We start from the raw sequence: 21814 nt of genomic DNA on the forward strand, positions 1-21814 counted from the left end.
ACCAGTTTGAAGTTTGATCTTTATTTTATGAGGAGTTACGATGAGGGATTACGTGCCCTTCGCTCCCGCCCTCTATCATAAAGGTCAACTGGTATTCTAGTTCTTCTTATCTTACTATGTTAATTTCATCTACTGTTGTCTGTGATTTCACACCGCTGCTTTGAAGAATGTTGCGCATGCATGCTGGACGGGGTCTTCACGTAATCCCTCAACGTAACTCCTCATAAAATAAAGATCAAACTTCAAACTGGTAAGTTCTCGTTTAATCTTACTATTCATTGGTATATGGTCATACTGATCTGTTCTGTTCTGCTCTGTATTTATTTATGCCTACTATATTCCATTGTGTTGAAGCAAAACAAGAATGTCATTGTCCTATCTGGTACACATGACAATAAACTCTCTTGAATCTTGAATCTTTCCCTGCCTTTGTACCAGCCTCAGTATCTATTGCATCTCTAAGCTTTTCAATGTCAGTTAAAAGTTACTGATCTGACCACAACAGCTCTGCTTCTTTATTCACCATTGATGCCTGACCTGCTGAGTCTTTCCTGCAGTTCCTGCTTTTATGTCAGTTTTCCAACATATATGACACATTGTTTTCATATCGGTAGACCTCCATTGCATGGAACACTCAAAACTGATGAGAATAATCAATTACTAAAAGTGGAAGGAGAGGGAAATCAAGTTCTGCCATTTGCAGGATTGAATATTTGTAGATTGGGCTTGTGAATTTAATAAGTTAGACATTCGGAACCTAGGGTTATGCCTGCACATTCTGTAGATGGAAACAAGTTACAAATGGATGTGAATGGCTTAAGTTAAGTCAATGGGCAAAACTACAGTGCACAAAATTCAAGATGGGAAGATCAAATTGCAATATTTTCAGACTTCCATTGTTCAGGCAATGGGGAGGAGAAAATGGATCTGTGTACCCAAGAAAGATTTCCCGGATCAAATACTACAGGGCAGAGCTTTAAGATGAGCAGAGTAAAATTTAAAGGAGGTGTGTGGGGCAAGTTTTTTTTACACAGAGACTAATAGGTGCCTGGTACATGCTGCACAGGGTGGTGGTTGAGGCAGATATGATAGTGGCATTTAAGAGACTTTTAGATTAGGCATACGGATATTCCGGAAATGGATGGTTATGGATTACATGCAGGCAGATTAGAATTGGTCTTGGCATGATGTTCAACACATCCCTTGTGGGCTGATGGGGCTGGTCTTCTGCTGCACTGTTCTCTGTCCTATCTTCTATCTTCCATGTTCTATGTTCTAAGAACAGAAATTATCCACCAATGTTATTCATAATGTCATAATGTCACATGGAATAGGAGTAGAATTAGGCCATTCGGCCCATCAAGTCTACTCCGCCTTTCAATCATGGCAGATGTGTCACTCCTAACCCCATTCTCCTGCCTTCTTCCCGTACTAATCAAGAATCTATCTATCTCTGCCTTAAAAATATCCACTGACTTGGCCTCCACAGCCGTCTGCGGCAAATAATTCCACAGATTCACCACCACCATTCCTTCTTTACTTGCAAGCTGTGGGTGTTAGTCACAGTAGATGAGACAACAAGCCATTCCTGGGATGCGTTCATGTTATCCAGCTTTGAACATGGACTGTGCGGTGGGGCAGGAAGATGAAGCAGTGAGCGAGGGGGACTGGAGGTCATTGGGAGGAATACCACTTGCAATTGGCACCGATCTGGGAATTTAATCTATGGGGTGATCCTCTGATAGACACAAAAATCACCTATTCACACCAGTTCTACATTACCCACTATATTCTACAACTCCCGCTAAGTTACTCCAGCATTTTGTGTCTATCTTTGATTTATGCGTCTGCAGTTGTTTCCTACACAAGTGATGCTCTGAGTTCTGGGGCAGTCACAATACAGGGACACTCTGGCAAGTGCCTGCTGTGTGTCCCATGACACTGGGTGTGGAAGGCACTGGAGCCCTGTGCAAGAACCTGAAGCAATTTGTGCTTCTCACATTAATAGCCCATTGCAATTTATCTGTTTATTTATGTGTGTATATATATATTCATTGGTATATGGTCACACTGAATTGCAAAATCAATGTGGTTCAACAAGCTCAGAATGGGGACGACCAAATATAGTTTAGTTTAGTTTAGTTTAGTTTGGATTAATTCAGTTTAGTTTAGAAATACAGCATGGAAACAGGCCCTTCGGCCCACCTAGCGCTGCCGCCACAACGATCACACATGCACTAGTTCTACCCTACGCACAAGGGGTAATTTACAGAAACCAATTGACCTACAAGCCTGCACATCTTTGGAACGTGGGAGAAATCTGGAACACCCGGAGAAAACCCACACAGTCCCAGGGAGAACATACAAGCTCAGTACAGACTACACCTAGAATCAGGATTGAACCTGGGTCTCTGGCATTGTAAGGCAGCAACTCTATCGCTGTGCCACTGTTCAAGAAAGAACTGGTAAAATCGAAGGTAGATACAAAATGCTGGAGAAACTCAGCAGGAGCGGCAGCACCTATGGAGAGAAGGAATTGGCGATGTTAGGATGGTGGTTGGAAAGGATGGCTTTATAGGGCGAGCCTTCTGAAGATGTGGAAGGGGGCAGCAGGGCTGAAGGAGAGAGGCAGCTGCTGAGAATGTTAGATAACCATTAAGCCGGTGAAATTCCATTGGTGCTGTTTGTGATATGGAATTAAGATCCAAGTGTGTACCATGGAGCCTGTTGAGAGGTGAAGAGATGAACCGCAAAGGGGTGGGATTGGGGTTTGTGGGAAGGTCTGGCCACAGAGAAGAATGCAAACAATTCTAATGTGACCATGGGTCAACAAGGTGACTGCTTTCTGCCCAATTATCCACCAACCTCTGTGTTACAGCCTGGAAACAGGCCCTTCAGCCCACTGAATCCACGCCGACCATTGATAACCTGTTCACAATAGTTCTACATTCCTGCTACAGTCTACAACTCCCGCTGAGCTACTCCAGCATTTTGTGTCTATCTAGTTCTACATAGTCCCACTTTCGTATCCACTTCCTACACGCTAGGGGCAATTTACAGTGGATCAATTAACCTACAAACCCACATGGCTTTGAGGTATAGGAGGAAACCGTGGCACCCGGAGGAAACCCACGCGGTCACAGGGCGAATGTGCAAACTCCACATAGACAGCACCTGAGGTCAGGATCGAACCTGGGTCTCTGGCGCTACGAGGCAGCAGCTCTATTAGCTGCACCACTGTGCCGCCTCAAATATGCAAGACCCTGGATCTGAAATATTAATGCCCCTGTCCCACTTAGGAAACCTGAACGGAAACCTCTGGAGACTTTGCGCCCCACCCAAGGTTTCCGTGCGGTTCCCGGAGGTTGTAGGTGGTTGCCGAAGGTTGCAGGTAGTGGAAGCAGGTAGGGAGACTGACAAAAACCTCCGGGAATCTCCGGGAACTGCACGGAAACCTTGGGTGGGGCACAAAGTCTCCAGAGGTTTCCGTTCAGGTTTCCTAAGTGGGACAGGGGCATAACTCTTTCGCTCTCCATGGATGCTGTTTGGCCTGCTGAGATTTTTCCATTGCTTTCTGTTTTTATATAACCTCTTATTCCTGTCACAGTTTATGCCAGTCATTTTTATGTGGAATTCTTTTGATCTGAAGCCCTGAACTTACAAGCAAACACCGTGACCTCTATATCACCCCAGGAGCTTCCCAGATGTTCAAATTACCTGGATTGGGTTACTTAGATCATATCCTCACAGGGTCACTACAGCGGTACCTTAAGGGGTTAGGATAGATTAGCAGCTAAAATCACAACCTGTGCTCTACACCCCAGGCAACCGGCGTGGGCCACGGAGCAACAACTGTTTGATTCTTTTTAAAAGAAAGATTGGAATGATTTCAAGCTTGCAATCTCCCTCAGGGATTCAGGTTAAGAGATATAAATGACTGGTGGTTTATGACATTATTTGAACCTCACAATGAGATTACAATCATGTAATCGTTTCCATATAGCCTTTATTCTTTGTACACAGCAAATGTAAGATAGCAAATTGCTAATTATCGCTCCGCTTTATATGAGTTTAAATGTTTTAAATCAATGAGATGAGGCAATTGTTAATGGCATTTCGGATTGCTGAAAATGGCTCTGAAACTTAATAAGTCAATACCCAAATTCATTTATTTATTGTCAACGTATTTTAAATTATTTAACCGCAATATAATATTTCTTAGCCTGAGTTCGGCATTTTAATCTGATCGTCAATCCTGGGATCTGCAGCCAAGGGAGTGGTATTGAAGATTTCAGAACTGGCCTTGGGGTTTGGAAGGGAGCAAGTGGGCCTGTGATAGCCAAGAAAAGATGAAAAGGTAAACAGGGAACCAAAGATGAATGAATCAGACATTGGCAGCAGGGAGAAAGCTAGAATCTGGATGTGAATGCGGCAATCCAGCGAATCACTACCGGGCAAAGTCAATGGGAATGTGTGAAAGGGAACTCACGTAACTAATCTGCTATTTTTAGACACAAAATGCTGGAGTAACTCAGCGGGACAGGCAGCATTTCTGGAGATAAGGAATGGGTGACGTTTCGGGTCGAGACCCTTCTTCTTCAGACTGAAGGGTCTCGACCTGAAACGTCACCCATTCCTTATCTCCAGAGATGCTGCCTGTCCCGCTGAGTTACTCCAGCTTTTTGAGTCTCTCTTCAGTTTAAACCAACATCTGCAGTTCCTACACATTTAATCTGCTATTTTTCTTCGATGTTCTAGTCTGTAGACAAACAAGAACTGGAATTCTCGGAAAGCTTAAGGTACTGCAATTAACGTCAAAAAAGAAAATGACCTGTCATATGTTTTGTGGGTAAAATTATAGCAATAGGAAACATAACGATGGAATAAATAGAACACAGAACATAGAACAGTACAGCACAGGCCCTTCAGCCCACAATGTCTGTGCTGAACATTAGGCCAAGTTAAACCAATCACCGCTATCTGGATGTAATCCATATCCCTCCATTCCCTGTATATCCATGTGCAGGGCCGGCCTTAGGAGGTGCGGAGCCCAATTTTTTTGTTGAAATATAAATAAATAATCATAAATGAGTCACGTGTCGTGAGTAACATGTCAATTCGGGGGAGCGTTCCTTTCACAGCGTGTGGGGAGTCTAGCCAGGGGTAAAGTTGCGAGGAGGGAATGAGTGTTGAGAAGGAGGGGGTCGGGTTCATGCCTGTAACACTCACTCGCTGCTGTGGGCGCCACCGCATTGTGGCCGCTTCCCATCAGCTGCTAGCAATGAGGGATAGACTTGGCTATACCTCAGTACAGCAACATTGTTCTTGATGTTGCTGTACTGAGGGATAACGAAGTCTATCCTTCTTGGCTAACAACCTAATCTTCGGCCTCCAAGATGCAGGTACATTTTCCAGCAATGTTACAAAATTTTGAGATTTTGAAAATTAAGTCTGCAATTTTATCTAACTCAGAAATTGAAGACAGAAAAAAGCTGGAGTAGCTCAGCAGGACAGGAACACAGCGACTCTGGAGTGAAGGCACTTCTTCAGACTGAACTGAACTCTCGTCAGTGAGAGTACTTGTGATTGTCTGAAGAAGGATCTCGATCAGAAGCGCAACCCTCTCCCGAGAGCCCCTGCCTGTCCCGCTGAGCCACCACAGACAGGGAGTTGAAGGTAGACACAGGGGGGTCCACCTTCAACTTCAGAGCCAAACAAAAAACACAGAGTGCTGGAGAAACTCAGTGGGCAAGGCAGCACCCATGGAGGGAAAATATCACTTATCGGGAGCCGCCACGGGCCAGGACTCCCCGCCCCCAACAGAAAGGAACCGCAGATGCAGCCATCACCACAAAACGTCGAAGAAAGAATTGTAGATGCTCGAAAATCGAAGGTAGACAAAAATGCTGGAGAAACTCAGCGGGTGTGAGGCAGCATCTATGGAGCGAAGGAAATAGCCGGGTCTGAAGAAGGGTTTCGACCCGAAACGTTGCATATTTCCTTCGCTACATAAATGCTGCCTCGCCCTCTAAGTTTCTCCAGCATTCTTGTCTACCGCAAAACGTCAATGATTCCGGGAATGCCGAGAGAGCAAGAGAGAGAGGTGGGGAACGGGAGAGAGAGAGAGAGAGAGCGCGCACGGGAGAGAGAGAGCGCGCGGGAGAGAGAGAGCGCGCGGGGGAGGGAGAGAGCGAAAGACAGAGAGACACAACGTGGGTCGGTAGGTAAATTGAATGACCAACCTGCTGCAGACCAAGAAGAAGTTCTCACTCATGATCAAAGATCTTATAGCGGAGCTATAAGATCTTTGCTCATGATGGTGAGTTTTAAGAAATTCAATGTGTCATTAATGCGTCAATCTACATTCCTCAGTAAAATGTAATTATGTTTTGAAGAAGTGTTAATGACGCCGCGTGAATTGTATTCAAAGGAACGCAGCGTCATTAATACTTCTTCTAAAACACAATTACACATTTACTGAGGAATGTGGATCCATGCATTGATGACGCATTGGATAACGACTTGTTAACACAAGTGCTACAGTCGTTAACACATCGTTTGTGTCTGATAGCCGTACAGCGCCTGTATTCCATGTACAAAACCATGTACGTTTTGTAAAAAAATCCGTCATCTTTATTTAACAAAGCAAATTTGTATTTCCATATGAAATACGGAAAATTAACGCGGGGCCTCCCTTGGGCGCGGGGCCTAATTTGGAAAAATCGGTCCAATCGGCCTAGGGCCGGCCCTGTCCATGTGCCAACTAAAACCCTCTTAAATGCCACTGTCATATCTGTCTCCACCACTACTCCCTGGCAGTAGTTTCAGGCACCCACCTTCCTGTGTGTGAAAAACCTAGCACATCTCCTTTAAACTTTTCACCTCTCATTTTAAAGCTGTGCCCTCTAGCCATTACTGTTCTAACTCTGGGAAGAAGGTTTTGAATGTTTTCCCTGGTAAAGCCGCTCATAATTTTATTTACCTCTATTAGTCTCCCCTCAACCTCTGGCATGCAGGAGAATATAATTCAAGTTTGGGGTGTTGTTGACCTGCATAGATGGGGAACTGCAGGGACCAGTCTAGTTGCTTACAATGGCTCAATGACATGGATGCAGAGGCCCGTTGTAATGCACCCAGGTTTGATGAAGATGCAAATATGGATTGGACAGCATACTTGAGGGGGGTTGCAAATAAACTGCAAACGGGTGTAAAATACAAAGTGCTGAAGTAACTCAGCTTCTCTAGAGGACATCAAAAGGTGAAGAAGGGTACCAACCCATAACATCGTCTATCCATGTCCTCCACAGATGCTGCCTGACCCGCTGAGTTACTGCAGCACTTTGTGTGCTATGTAAGATACCAGCATCTGCAGTTCCTTGTGTCTACAGGTGGGTATAGATTAGTTAAGAGTGGTCAAGTAACATTTGCCTGCCACTTGTGACTTCCTCCTGCAGGAAAAATAATCTGTTTGGGGCCACATGTCCAGGGACTGCAGATGCTAGAATCTGGAACCACTAACTATTTGCCAGAGGAACTCGGCATCCGTGAAGGGGAAAGGAATTATCAACATTTTGGCTCAAAATCCCACATTGGGACCGGTGGGAAATCCCGCTGTAAGAGCATTCCTCTTCCAGCTTTCATTTCCCTCCAAAAGCTTCTCATCTCCCAAGAGGTAAAGCATGTCTTTAAATTGATACATTGGCCTTCAGTGCATCATCAATGATTAGTTTAGTTTAGTTTAGTGATATGGCATGGAATCAGAAACTTTGGCCCACTGAGTCCGCGCCGACCCAGCGACCTCCGCACACAAACGCTATCCTACACACACTGGGGACCATAATACAATTTAACCAAGCCAATTAACCTACAAACCTGTACGTCTTTGGAGTGTGGATGGAAACCAGAGCTCCCGGAGAAACCCATGCAGGTCACGGGGAGAATGTACAAACTCCGTACAAACAAGCACCCGTAGTCAGGATCGAAACCGGGCCTCTGATGCTGCACCATCGTGCCGCCCTGATCTTTGCTCATGTTACTCATGTTCTGCCTCTGTCACTTGTATAGTTCTTAAAGATTTTGGAGGAGGCTATTGAGCGCATGGAGTCCGAGCCAGCTCATATTCAGCTTGAGTAGCTTACAACCCAACTGCATGAATATTGGATTCTCCAATTTTAAGCACCTCTATCTAACCCCCCTCCCCCCCCCCCCGCTAACTAGCTCCTTCTTGTGTACATTCTCGTTACGAGCTTGTGATCACCATTAACTAACATAGTGATGGACCTTCTGATAGGCATCAGATAATTACAGCTACTGTAGCAGGCAGGGAGGACATTAGTGTCCACAGTACAATCAATCAGGGCTGATTTTAGTCATCTTCTTTGCCCTCCCTGCATGCCAACATTCATTTTTCTGAGTGAAAACTGATTCCTATACTGCTGATTGCTATATACACCCCCCCCACACAAAGTTCCACAGCTAACGTTCTGTAGGTCATCACAGCTTAGTTTAGTAATCTAATCATGCTCTGTTTGTATGTTGGTAGGAGGATCGGTGGTTGAATCCACATACCACTTAGTTTCATCTGGGTCCTTGTTACACTGAGTTCTTCTTCCATTTGACTTGCTTCTGCCTCAACAGCTGGGCTTGAAACCTGAGCTGTAATTAAAAGATAAAGGCAAAAGTTGTAGGGCAATTGTTAAAATCAAATAAGCATTTACTTCGATTTTCATTGAGAGCAATTGGCTGTTATGGGCCCATGGTACAAATCATTTATTCCAAGAAAAATAATAAAAGCTGCAATTATTCTTTAACGGCCAAAGATCTAATATTGCCCAAAGGTTTAATGATACAATTATGTTGATTATACGTTGGCCATTTGAGGAGGAAAAGAGCACACTTAAAACAATTGTTGCTACAACCTTTGATGTGCCCAGCATTCACAAATACATCACAGTGTGAGATTAATACTTTTGCTGGTTTCCAGTTTGTACAGCATGTTATTGGGAATAAATTGCATACTGTTAAAAAAAAAGCCATTATCAGTTGTTTTATTGCTATTGAGTTAACACTGTACATCAAAAATAAATTGCTTGAAGCACTGTTTGTTTTACTGTTTACACTGATATCCCTTTCATATACTGTCTCATAATGTTATAGAGTCATACAGCACAGAAACAGGCCTCTCAGCCCAACTTGTCCATGCCGACCAATATGCCTCATCCCTCACGTTTGGCCCATATCCCTCAAAATCTTCGACACCTTTTATCTCTGTTCTTGCACCAATTATCTTACTTAACTTAAATTAATGAAATGATCTTTGGAAGCAGTGTATGATCATGAGGCATAGGAGCAGAAATAGGCCATTCGGCCCATTGAGGCTGTTCCACTATTCCATCTATCTTTCCCTCTCAACCGCAATCTCCTGTCTTCTCCCCGTAACCTGTGACACCCTTAGTAATCAATAACTTATTAATCTTTGCTTTAACAATATTCCAAATGACGTGGCCTCCACAGAGGCAATGAATTCTACAGATTCACCATGCTCTGGTGAAAAATCTTCCTCATCTCCAATTCTAAAGGAACGCCTTTTTATTCCAAGACAGTGCCCTCTGGTCCTAGGCTCTCCCACTAGTGGAGACATCCTCGTCACGTCCACTCTATCTAGACGTTTCATTGTTCAGTAATGTGTATAACACAGAAACATGACCACATGGTATTTAACATAGCCGTTGCAGGAATTACTTACGAGTCAAACCTGCTTTAAGTGTCGGTCTGGAGCTTAATATCTATAAAAGCAACTGGAGGTTTCCTTGGGCTTCCAGCAGGATGCAGCACAGTGGCACGGCTTGTAGAGCCACTGTTTCATGGCACCAGAGTACTGGGTTCAATCTGACCTGGGACTATTGGCTGTGTGGAGTTTGCATGTTCTCCCTGCGACCAAGCTCGTTTCCTCCAGGTGTTTTTGTCTCTTTCCACGTGCCAAAGATGTGCAGATCGGTTGGTTAAATTTGCACCGTAGGTTGCCCCTGATGTGCTGGTGAACTTGAACACATTGGTCATCTGATTCAGGAACAAGTCGTGGCTGGCATCACTTCATCGTAGCTTAGTTTCATTTTGTTTATTGTCACATGCACCGAGGTAGAGTAAAATGCTTTTGTTGCGTGCTAACCCGTCAGTGGAAAGCCAATACATGATTATAATTGAGCCATCCACAGTGTACAGATACATGATAAAGGGAATAATATGATTAACATTTGGTGCAAGATAAAGTCCAGACTTTCTGACTTCTGCCTTATTTATGATGAATAAAGTTCATGATGATCATTTTGCGGCTCTAATTTCCCATCTGTCACAGACTGCGAGATTTCCCACAAATATCCCCTCCGTATTGATTTAGAGAGAATTATAGAAATGATCAAACAGAAACAATATTAATGAGTGTGGGGATTCAATCAGCAAGAAGCTAGGTCTGGGATGAATAGATTTAATATTCAACCATTTCTCTGACCTTTTATATCCTGGTTTAGATGCAGAAGAAAAACTAAAAATGTGACCATGGAGTTGAGTAAATCTTAGTTTGCTAAAGCAAGGAAAGAAAAAAAAACTGCTGGGCTAATACTTTTCTGATTTTGTTATAGTGCTACATCTTCATTTTGCATAATGACTTTTTCCAATCTATTGAATTTCAAGGATTATTGATATACATAATTTAAAACAAACCGATTATTTGATCTAACCAAAATGTCAGACACATGAAATTAAAGTGCTTACACGAGCTTAATTCTTAATTTCACAAGTGCTTGATTGATAAGTAGAAATGTATTAATGGAAGTATTGGATTTCGTTCCATCCACAAGAAAGCTATATAATAATATCACTGCAAATAATTTGGGGGAAAAAAAAAGCCTAAAACAAAATAGCAAGAGATATTGATCAAAGCAACGTCAATGATGGCTTTTACTTTAAAACTCTGATGTGAAAAATGCATTATCGTAAATAAATGTCAGAGGGATCAGGTAGCAGAATCATTGAGCCTTACAACAGAAATAAGCCATTTGTTACCGGGTCAGCTCTTTGATAGAGCTGTTCCATTCCCCTGCCCTTTATCAATAGCCCTACAATCCTTTCCTATCAAGTAAATATCCTTTTACTTTTGATTGTTGGTGTATAAACCATGGCCCCCAAATGTTTTACATCAGAATAACGTGCTGGAAAATAACGTGAATAATCTGCAAGATATTTCTGGATCCTTTCCGATTGCCATAAACCATTCAAAGCATTTATTAAATCCTCCTTTACCTTCCTCATTCTAACCTGATGCAGGGTTTCCCCAGCAAATACTTTCCAGCATTTCCTTCTCCATCCTGTTCTTATTCTGGTAACATCAGCCCCTCTCGCTCCACCCTGACCCTTGAGTTAGATGCTGTTTGCCTGTTGAAACCAACCTGTGCATAAGGAAACGTTCACCCTTTTAGACTGACTCAAATGCCACTTTTGATTCCAGAGGACATTGCGGGAAACTGGAGAGGAAATTGCGGGAGCCCTGGTTGAAATTTACGAGTCGTCCTTACATACAGGAGAGACACCGGAAGACTGGAGCATGGAAAATGTTGTGCCTCTTTTCAAGAAGGGTTGCAGGGAAAATGCTGGGAACTATAGGTCGGTGAGCTTAACATCTGTAGTTGGAAAGTTACTAGAGGTGTAGATTGACTATGCATGTTAACCAATCACACATAGTTAGCATCATTAACCCCACCCCGCTATAACGTTTATTTTAACACTTGCTTCTGGCACTACTCAGTTCGAGCAGCAGTTGGCATGTTCTGACATCTAACCATCCTTCATGCCGTTAAAGTTTAATGATTATGGATCACATAGCGTGTCTGGAGTTCATCTACATGGGGGATAGGTTATACAGACATTTGGATGGGCAAGAGCTGATTAGGGATAGTCAGAATGGTTTTGTTTGTGGGAGGTCGTGTCTCACAAATCTGATTGATTTTTTTGAAGATGTGACCAAAAAGGTTGATGAGGGCAGAGCTGTAGATGTTGTGTACATGGATTTCAGTAAGGCATTCGACAATGTTCTGCATGGTAGGCTACTCTGGAAGGTTAGATCACATGGGATCCAAGGAGAGATAGCTGAATGGAAAGCAAATTGGCTCCATTGAAGGCAGCAGACGGTGTTGGTGGAAGGTTGCTTCTCAGACTGGAGGCCTGTGACTTGTGGTGTGCCTCAGGGTTCGGCGCTGGGCCCGTTACTGTTTGTCATCTACATCAATGATTTGGATGAGAACATACAGGGCAAGATTAGCAGGTTTGCTGATGATACAAATGTGAGTGGTTTTGCAGATAGTGAAGATGGTTGTGAAAGATTGCAGCAGGATCTGGATCGATTGGCCAGGTGGGCGGAGGAATGGTTGATGGAATTTAATACGGAGAAGTGTGAGGTGTTGCATTTTGGGACGTCGAACAAGGGCAGGACCTATGCAGTAAATTGTAGGTCTCTGGGTAGTGTTGTAGAGCAGAGGGATCAACGAGTACAGGTGCATGGTTCCTTGAAGGTTGAGTCACAGGTAGATAAGCTGGTCAAAAAGACTTTTGGCACTTTGGTTTTCATCAGTCAGAGTATTGAGTAAAGAAGTTGGGAGGTCATGTTGCAGTTGTATAAGAAGTTGGTGAGACCGCATTTAGAATATTGTGTTCAGTTCTGGGCACCATATTATAGGAAAGATATTGTCAAGCTTGAATGGATTCAGAAAAGATTTACAAGGTGTTGCCAGGACTAGAGGGTGTGAGCTATAGAGAGAGGTTGAGTAGGCTGGGTCTCTATTCCATGGAACGCAGGAGGATGATGGAGGATCTTATAGAAGTGTACAAAATCATGAGAGGAATAGATCGGGTAGATGCATAGAGTCTCTTGCCCAGAGTAGGGGAATCTAGGACCAGAGGACATAGGTTCAAGGTGAAGGGGAAAAGATTTAATAGGAATCTGAAGGGTAACTTTTTCACACTAAGGGTGGTGGGTGTATGGAACAAGCTGCCAGAGGAGGTAGTTGAGGATGGGACTATCCCATCATTTAAGAACGAGTTAGACAGGTACATGGATAGGACAGGTTTGGAGGGATATGGACCAAGAGCAGGCAAGTGGGACGAGTGTAGCTGGGACATTGTTGGCCGGCGTAGGCAAGTTGGGCCGAAGGGCCTGTTTCCACACTGTATCACTCTATGACTCTATGACTACGATGCAATGTCTCCTTCCTCTAATAACTAGTTGAGTTCAAATGAAACTGTTTTTAGGAAATATAAAACATGAAACATAGAATTTAGGATGTACAGCATGTACAAGTGATCAAACCAAAATGTCAGACACTGAAATTGACAAATTGGCAATCACTACAGCCCATAATGCCTGTGTTGAAAGACCATCTCTTAGCTTTAGTTTAGGTTTAGTTTAGTTAGACATACAGCGCGGAAACAGGTTCTTTGGCCCACCGAGTCCACGCCGACCAGCCCCCATACACTGGCACTAACCTACACACATTAGGGACAATTTACAATTTTGCCGAAGCCAATTAACCTACACACCTGTAAGTCTTTGGAGTGTGGGAGGATTCCCACGCAGATCACAGGAAGAACATACAAACTCCATACAAACAGCACCCTTAGTCAGAATGGAACCTAGGTCTATGGCGCTGCAAGGCAGCAACTCTACCGCTGCGCCACCATGATGCCCTGCCTATGTATAATCCATATCACTTAATTCCCTGCATATCCATATGCCTATCCAAAAATATTAGTTTTCTTTCTTACTGAAAAATAAACTGCTGGAGGGTTAAGCTGCATATCTTGATGGAAAACCGGCAGACTATATTTTGTACTGGTGACATTTAGTTCTTACTCTTCATCATATTGCCCTTACGGAACTTTCATGCTGCCCTGCTGTATCAGTGGGCGGCACCATGGTGCAGCTCGTAGAGCCCCCGTGTTCGATCCTGACAGTGGGTGCTGTCTGTGCAGAGTTTGCATGTTCTACCTGTGATCTCATGAGTTTCCCTGGAGTGCTCCAGTCTTCTTCCATATCATGTGGTTTGTAGGCTAATCGGCCCCGATTCTTAATATTTATTTTATTTTATTATTATTTTCCTTTACTTTTCTTCACAGCTATTTTCATGGGGAGTATGACAGGTGAGGCTCTGCCTCCCCTGCTTCCCCTGACCGCATGTCCCTGCCTTCCCTATATACTGCTATCCCCTCAGACTCTAATGCTCCAGAGAACAATCCAAATTTGTGCAACCTCTCCCTGTAGCTAATACATTATAATCCAGGCAGCATTCAGGCAAATCTCTTGTGCACTCTCTCCAAAGCCTCCACATCCTTCCTGGATTGGGGTGACCGGAACTGTAAGCAATTCTTCAACTGTGGCCAAACGAATGACTTATAAAGCTGCAACAAGAAACATTTTGGGGTGGGAGATTGCAACCCGATTGCAACCTGGGACCGCCCTGTTTCAACGAATGCAATCAACCTGGCATGCACAATCAAGTAAGATCAAATATAACAAGTTGTCCTACAACTTTAGGCTGTGCACGCCATATGCAAGAAGAAGAAGAACAAGAAACATTTTGACAAAAAAAGTTGACATGAAAATTGGAATGATCTTATAGTGGTAATACAGGGATCCTCTATCACCTCTTTAAGTTGCAGCAATTGCTTTAACCTGGCAGCAATTCACTGGGTATACTTGATGCAATGATTACATCGCACGGAATGGCTATATTTTTATTGTCAGCATGTTCAGCCTTTCCCGTGACAGAACAGATTCTCATTTTCTTTAGAATGGAAGTTATTATATTGTGAATGGAAAGAATGTTATCTCTTGATGAACTAGAAGAATATTCATCCCTTGCTCTATCACAGGACCGCCTGAGTTAGTCCTACAGTGTTTCTTATGGATTCAATGGTTTGAATGGCAGAAAATTGCAAGGATATTTGGTAATCATTCATAACCAAGGCTGGCGTAACTAGGAAGGTGCTGAAGCCAGGCGACTCTTTGTGTGCTGGTCCCAGAAGTGGCTCTGCTATCATTCATTACAATCACTTCACTCCTTTAAATCTTTATTTCAACAGCAGCATTCCTTACACTAAATGTTGTCTTATTTATCTTTTATCTGTACGCTGTGGACGGTTTGACTATAATCATAACAAGATTCATAACAAGAGGATTTCAGTATAGGAGTAAAGAGGTTCTTCTGCAGTTGTATAGGGCTCTGGTGAGACCACATGTAGAGTATTGTGTACAGTTTAGGTCTCCTAATTTGAGGAAGGACATCCTAATGCCCCTGTCCCACTTAGGAAACCTGAACGGAAACCTCTGGAGACTTTGTGCCCCACCCAAGGTTTCCGTGCGGTTCCCGGAGGTTTTTGTCAGTCTCCCTACCTGCTTCCACTGGCAACCACCTGCAACCTCCAGGAACCGCACGGAAACCTTGTGTGGGGCGCAAAGTCTCCAGAGGTTTCCATTCAGGTTTCCTAAGTGGGACAGGGGCATTATGATTGAGGCAGTGCAGCGTAGGTTCACGAGATTGATCCCTGGGATGGCGGGACTGTCATATGAGGAAAGATTGAAAAGACTAGGCTTGTATTCACTGGAGTTTAGAAGGATGGGGGGGGGGGACTTATAGAAACATATAAAATTATAAAAGGACTGGACAAGCTAGATGCAGGAAAAAATGTCCCAATGTGGGGCTAGTCCAGAACCAGGGGCCACAGTCTTAGAATAAAGGGGAGGTCATTTAAGACTGAGGTGAGAAAAAGCTTTTTCACCCAGAGTTGTGAATTTATGGAATTCCCTGCCACAGAGGGCAGTGGAGGCCAAGTCACTGGATGGATTTAAGAGAGAGTTAGGTAGAGCTCTAGGGGCTAGTGGAGTCAAGGGATATAGGGAGAAGGCAGGCACGGGCTATTGATTGGGGACGATCAGCCATGATCACAATGAATGGCTCGAAGGGCCGAATGGCCTCCTCCTGCACCTATTTTCTATGTTTCTATGTAATCATAATCATTTGACTGGAAAGCACACAACAAAGCTTTTCATTGTACCTCGGTGACCACATGGCATTAATAAACAAAACTAAACTGACAATAATAAACTTAAGTTCTTTTTGAGTAAACAATTCTGCACTTCCCCACTAAACTTTCTCCCGCTCACCTTATAGCTATGTCCTCTAGTGTTGGACATTTCCACCCTGGGAAAAAGGTTCTGACTGTCTACCCTATCTATACCTCTCATAATGGGCCACTCTTTACAATGGTGAGGAAATGGGACCCAGGTAAGTACATTTACTAATTATCATAATTAATTTACTTAATTTAAATGTTCATAATTAATGTTCAATGTTTTAAGTTTTTAAAACATGTCACCTGTTCTATTAAACATAGAAATTTGGTGCAGGAGTAGGCCATTCGGCCCTTCGAGCCTGCACCGCCATTCAATATGATCATGGCTGATCATCCAACTCAGTATCCCGTACCTGCCTTCTCTCCATACCCCCTGATCCCCTTAGCCACAAGGGCCACATCTAACTCCCTCCTATTGAAGGAGCTGAGCATTTGACGGCACTGGGCTTGTATTTGCCAGAGTTTAGAATAATGAGGGGGACCTCATTGAAATGTAAATAGTGAAAGGCTTGGATGGATTGGATGTGGTGAGGATGTTTCCACTAGTGGGTGAGTCCAGAACTAGAGGTCATAGCCTCAGATTTAAAGGACGCTCCTCTAGGAAAGAGTTGAGAAGAAACTTCTTTAGTCAGATGGTGGTGAATCTGTGGAATTTCTTGCCGCAGAAGACTGTGGAGGCCAACTCAATCAATATTTTCGGTGGCGGAAGGGCTTGTTTTCCCACTGTATCTCTAAAGTCTAAAGTGTATTCATGTGAATTTAGAAGGATGTGAGGGAATCTTATAGAAACCATATAACAATTACAGCACGGAAACAGGCCATCTCGGCCCTACAAGTCCGTGCCGAACAACTTTTTTCCCTTAGTCCCACCTGCCTGCACTCATACCATATCCCTCCATTCTCTTCTCATCCATATGCCTATCCAATTTATTTTTAAATGATACCAACGAACCTGCCGCCACCACTTCCACTGGAGGCTCATTCCACACCGCTACCACTCTCTGAGTAAAGAAGTTCCCCCTCATGTTACCCCTAAACTTCTGTCCCTTAATTCTGAAGTCATGTCCTCTTGTTTGAATCTTCCCTATTCTCAAAGGGAAAAGCTTGTCCACATCAACTCTGTCTATCCCTCTCATCATTTTAAAGACATCCCTCTATCAAGTCCCCCCTTAACATTCTGCACTCCAGAGAATAAAGACCTAACTTATTCAACCTATCTCTGTAACTTAGTTGTTGAAACCCAGGCAACATTCTAGTAAATCTCCTCTGTACTCTCTCTATTTTGTTGACATCCTTCCTATAATTGGGCGACCAAAATTGTACACCATACTCCAGATTTGGTCTCACCAATGCCTTGTACAATTTTAACATTACATCCCAGCTTATCGAAACATATAAAATTATTGTGTGATTGGACACGCTAGATGCAGGAAACATGTTCCCGATGTTGAGGGAATCCAGAACCAGTGGCCACAGTATAAGAATAAGGGGTTGGCCATTTGGAACTGAGATGAGGAAAAACGTTTTCAATAGACAATAGACAATTGGATTGTTTGGATTGGAGCCACTGACGTGTCCGCCACTCGGAATGGAAACATCGTCTCCCCAGACAGTCCCCAAGAGGGCGTACCTGTTTTCATTAGGCACAGCCACCTGAGTGTTCTGCACTCCACGATTTCCACCCTTTCTCTCTGTCACACACCTTGGTTCTTCCCGTAACCTCGGTGTGACTACCTCACTGTAGGTCCTGTCCAGGAAACTCTCGTTTTCCCGGATGGCCCTGAGGTCACCCTGTTGCTTCTCCAGTGCCCCAACATGGCCCTTTAGGAGCTGAAGCTGGATGCACTTGCCACAGTTGTAGCAGCCAGAGGCTCCATACGTGTCCCTGGGATCCCACATTCTGCAAACCTCACACTGTCTCATCTGCCCCGACATGTGTTCACCACGTTCCATCCTCTCACACTTTATGTCCTCTCCTCAGCCTCCTCGCCGAAGACTCACAAGGCCGCTACCTCACTGCCGCACACTTAGGGCCGTCTTGCTTATATTGACCGATAAATTGCCTAATTTACCAATTTACCAATTTTCAAACCAAATTCCTCAGTTTTAAACTGTTTTTCCCCCTCTGACTCACTTCTAACTCTCCTCCCACTTGGGCTAGAGCTAATCAGTGCTTTCTCCTGCTTCTCTTTGTTGCTGTTGCTTCAAATTCCACGGGTGCTCTGAGTTAAGTCTGCCTGTGCTTTGCCTCTCCTTTTCTACTGTTTTCCCCTCTTCTAACTCTCCTCCCACTAGGGCTAGAGCCAATCAATGCTTTCTCCTGCTACTCTTTGTTGCTGTTGCTTCAAAATCCATGGGAGCTCTGAGTTTCACACAGAGAGTTGTGAATTTCTGGAATTCTCTTCCTCAGAAGGCAGTGGAGGCCAATTCACTGGATGCATTCAAAAGAGAGTTAGATAGAGCTCTTAGGGCTAGTGGAATCAAGTGGTATGGGGAGAAGGCAGGAACGAGGTACTGATTGTGGATGATCAGCCATAATCACATTGAATGGCGGAGCTGGCTCAAAGGGCCGAATGGCCTACTCTTGCATCTATTGTCTATGTATCTATGTTTCTATGTAAAGTCTGTAAATTACTCTGATGCAAAAGTGGGATAACATAGAACTTATGTACATATGATCAATGATCCATGGTCAGAGTGAACTAAGTGGGCTGAATTTTCCAAGCTGTATTTGTAAAGTAAAGTAAATTCTTAAATATATTGTAATGTTTTGTTTTTGACTCCCAATCAGTGGCTACATTTCATTGATGGGCATTTTAAGCTGAATATGCACTGAAAACGATCAAATAGAAACCTAAATTGGACAAATGATTCCTACCTTTCTCTTTTCATCAAAAATGGTTTCTGCAAACATATTAACTAATACACTGTTTCGGCCCGAAACGTTACCCATTTCCTTCGCTCCATAGATGCTGCTGCACCCGCTGAGTTTCTCCAGCATTTTGTGTACCTTTAACTAATACACTGTTGTTCCTCATAACATGGATCTGTGAATATACGGTCGTGGCAACAACTTCAAGAGGGAGGGATGGAATGGTCATGGGACTGTAGAAATAATTATAGTATGACTTACTGAAACACACTTGATGATTTAGCATGTGCTGGAATAGTTCACAAAACGGTTGGTCATCTCTCGTGATGCCATTGCACGTACATTGGACCTGAAGAAGAGTGCCTCGGGTACTGATGTATGCCGCCATGCACTCTGCATCAGCCTTGCAGGTCCATTCATTCCAGCTGAGCCCTGAAAGGCAGCTCGGATCATATTCTTGACTGCACATTCCCATCAAATGGCCCCAACACTTTACTTGAAACAATTCATATCTTGATCTGTAAGCACAAATGACATGCTTATAGAACATAGTGCATGGTGCATAGACTATAGTGCATAGTGCATAGAGCATAGTGCATTGTGCATAAACCATAGTGCATAGTGCATAGTCTATAGTGCATAGTGCATAGACTATAGTGCATAGACTATAGTACATATTGCATAGAGCATAGTGCATTGTGCATAAACCATATTGCATAGAGCATAGTGCATAGAGCACAGAGCATAGTGCATAGACTATAGTGCATATTGCATAGAGCATAGTGCATAGAACATAGTGCATAGACTATAGTGCATATTGCATAGAGCACAGTGCATTGTGCATAAACCATAGTGCATAGTGCATAGTGCATTGTGCATAGACCATAGTGCATAGTGCATAGTGCATAGAGCATAGTGTATAGAACAGTAGAGCACAGGAACAGGCCCTTCAGCCCACAATGTCTGTGCCAAACATGATGCCAAGATCAGCTCTTATCTGGCTGCACATAATCCATATCCTTCCTATCCCTGTATATCCATGTGCCTATCCAATAGTCTCTTAAATGCCGTATTTGTCTCCACCACCATCCCTTCAGTGCAATCCAAGGATTCACTAATCTCTGTGCAAACAATCTTCCCCACAACATCTGCTTTAAACTTTGCCCCTCTCCCTTTAAAGTTATGCTCACTAGTATTTGATATTTCCATCTTGGGAATAAAAGGTCTTGGCTGACTACTCTATCTATGTCTCTCATAATTGTATATACTTCTATCAGGTTTCCCCACAACCTCGTGCACTCTAGAGAAAATAATCTGAGTGTCCAACCTCTCCCTGTGGCTAATCCCCCCTAATTCAGGTATCATGAGGAGAACAAAGGGAATATCTTTGATGGCTGACCCGCTGAGTTACTCTAACATATTGTGTCTTTGCTATGTTTCACCTTGGTGACCTTTCATCACACTCTGATGAAAAGTAATTGTAACTGGAATATGACTTTATTTTTTCACAGATGCTACTGAACTGGGCACCTGCTGTTTTCATTCCACATTTGAGGCCGCATTCAGTAACGTCCTGGACAGATACCCTTTAAAGGTGAACTAACCTGCAAATATCCTCGGCGAGGCACTTCTCCCTCAGATGTAGGCACGTAGGTACGGTGTCCATGTAATTGGCACAGGAGTTGTTGTGAAGGGTTTCCTTTGCCTGCAGACAAAGGTCATCAGACGGATTGCACCCACAGAACACTAACATCTGAGCGAGGTCTGGCGAGATCTTGGTGTAAAAGGATCGAATGGCTCTGTGACAATCCTCAAGGTTGCATTGCTTGCGGGCTTGAGGACACGCCTTCTTCTGAGGAGTTAAATGCCTGTTGCACACGTCTTGATCCTTGATGCATTGCTCGGTCACTTTCAAGCAAGACATGGAATGATTCTGCTCTAGATGCAAAGGGATCACAGTCACAGGCACATCATTTATGCGAGCATTTATGTCAAAGAGAATTGGAATACGAAAACAAGGATGTAATGTTGAAGCGCTGATCAGACCGCATGTGGAGTATTGTGAGCAGTTTTGGGCCCCATATCTGAGGAAGGATGTGCTGGGATTGGAGAAGGTCCAGAGGAGGTTTACGAAAATGATCCCAGGAATGAGTGGGTTGACATATCATGAGTGTTTGACGACACTGGGCCTGTACTTACTGGAGTTTCGAAGGATGAGGGGGAACGTCATTGAAAATTACCGAATTGTGAAAGGACTGGATAAAGTGGATGTGGAGCAGATGTTTCCACTAGTGGGAGAGGGGAGAGTCTAGGACCAGAGGCCATAGCCTCAGAATGGCCGGTTCAGTTGCTTGACAACAGCTGGGAAGAAACTGTCCCTGAATCTGGAGGTTCCTTATTAAGGGACTGGAAAAAGCAACAGTCTTCTTTATCTGTGGGGATGATACTGCCACCGATCACTCCCTTGATTCCCACCTATCCTTGGCCCATATCCATGCAGGTCCATCCCTGTTGATGTGCCTCCAGGACACAATCAGAGCCCACAGTTCTGACGTGGAAAAGTAATTAGTCTGCTGAGCAAATATTTCACAGCCTTGCTTGGAGCCTTATCAGGTGCAAGCAACATGCATTTCTTTGATCAAACCACAGTCTAATCTCTGTATACTCAATTAAACCATCAGTCAATTCTTAACCTCATGGGAACATCAGCTTGGTAAGTACAAATTCTCCTCATGATTTATTTTATTGAACCCTGGAAGCATT

At 43.7% G+C, this 21814-nt stretch overlaps 1 protein-coding gene across 1 annotated transcript in view; it reads right to left on the reverse strand.

Annotated features, from left to right (window-relative positions):
* Positions 1-21814, reverse strand: part of gfral (GDNF family receptor alpha like) — a 67327-nt gene that overhangs the window by 17177 nt on the left and 28336 nt on the right. Inside the window, exons 6-8 of the mRNA XM_055635222.1 lie at positions 20656-20989; positions 19313-19569; positions 8569-8655 (exon numbers count right to left, since the gene is read on the reverse strand). Of these exons, the coding sequence (XP_055491197.1) occupies positions 8569-8655; positions 19313-19569; positions 20656-20989 (678 nt within the window). The remainder of the gene's footprint in view (positions 1-8568; positions 8656-19312; positions 19570-20655; positions 20990-21814) is intronic.

This window comes from Leucoraja erinacea, chromosome 5 (genome assembly GCF_028641065.1).
Source record: "Leucoraja erinacea ecotype New England chromosome 5, Leri_hhj_1, whole genome shotgun sequence".
In the NCBI taxonomy this organism is placed as follows: Eukaryota; Metazoa; Chordata; class Chondrichthyes; order Rajiformes; family Rajidae; genus Leucoraja; species Leucoraja erinaceus.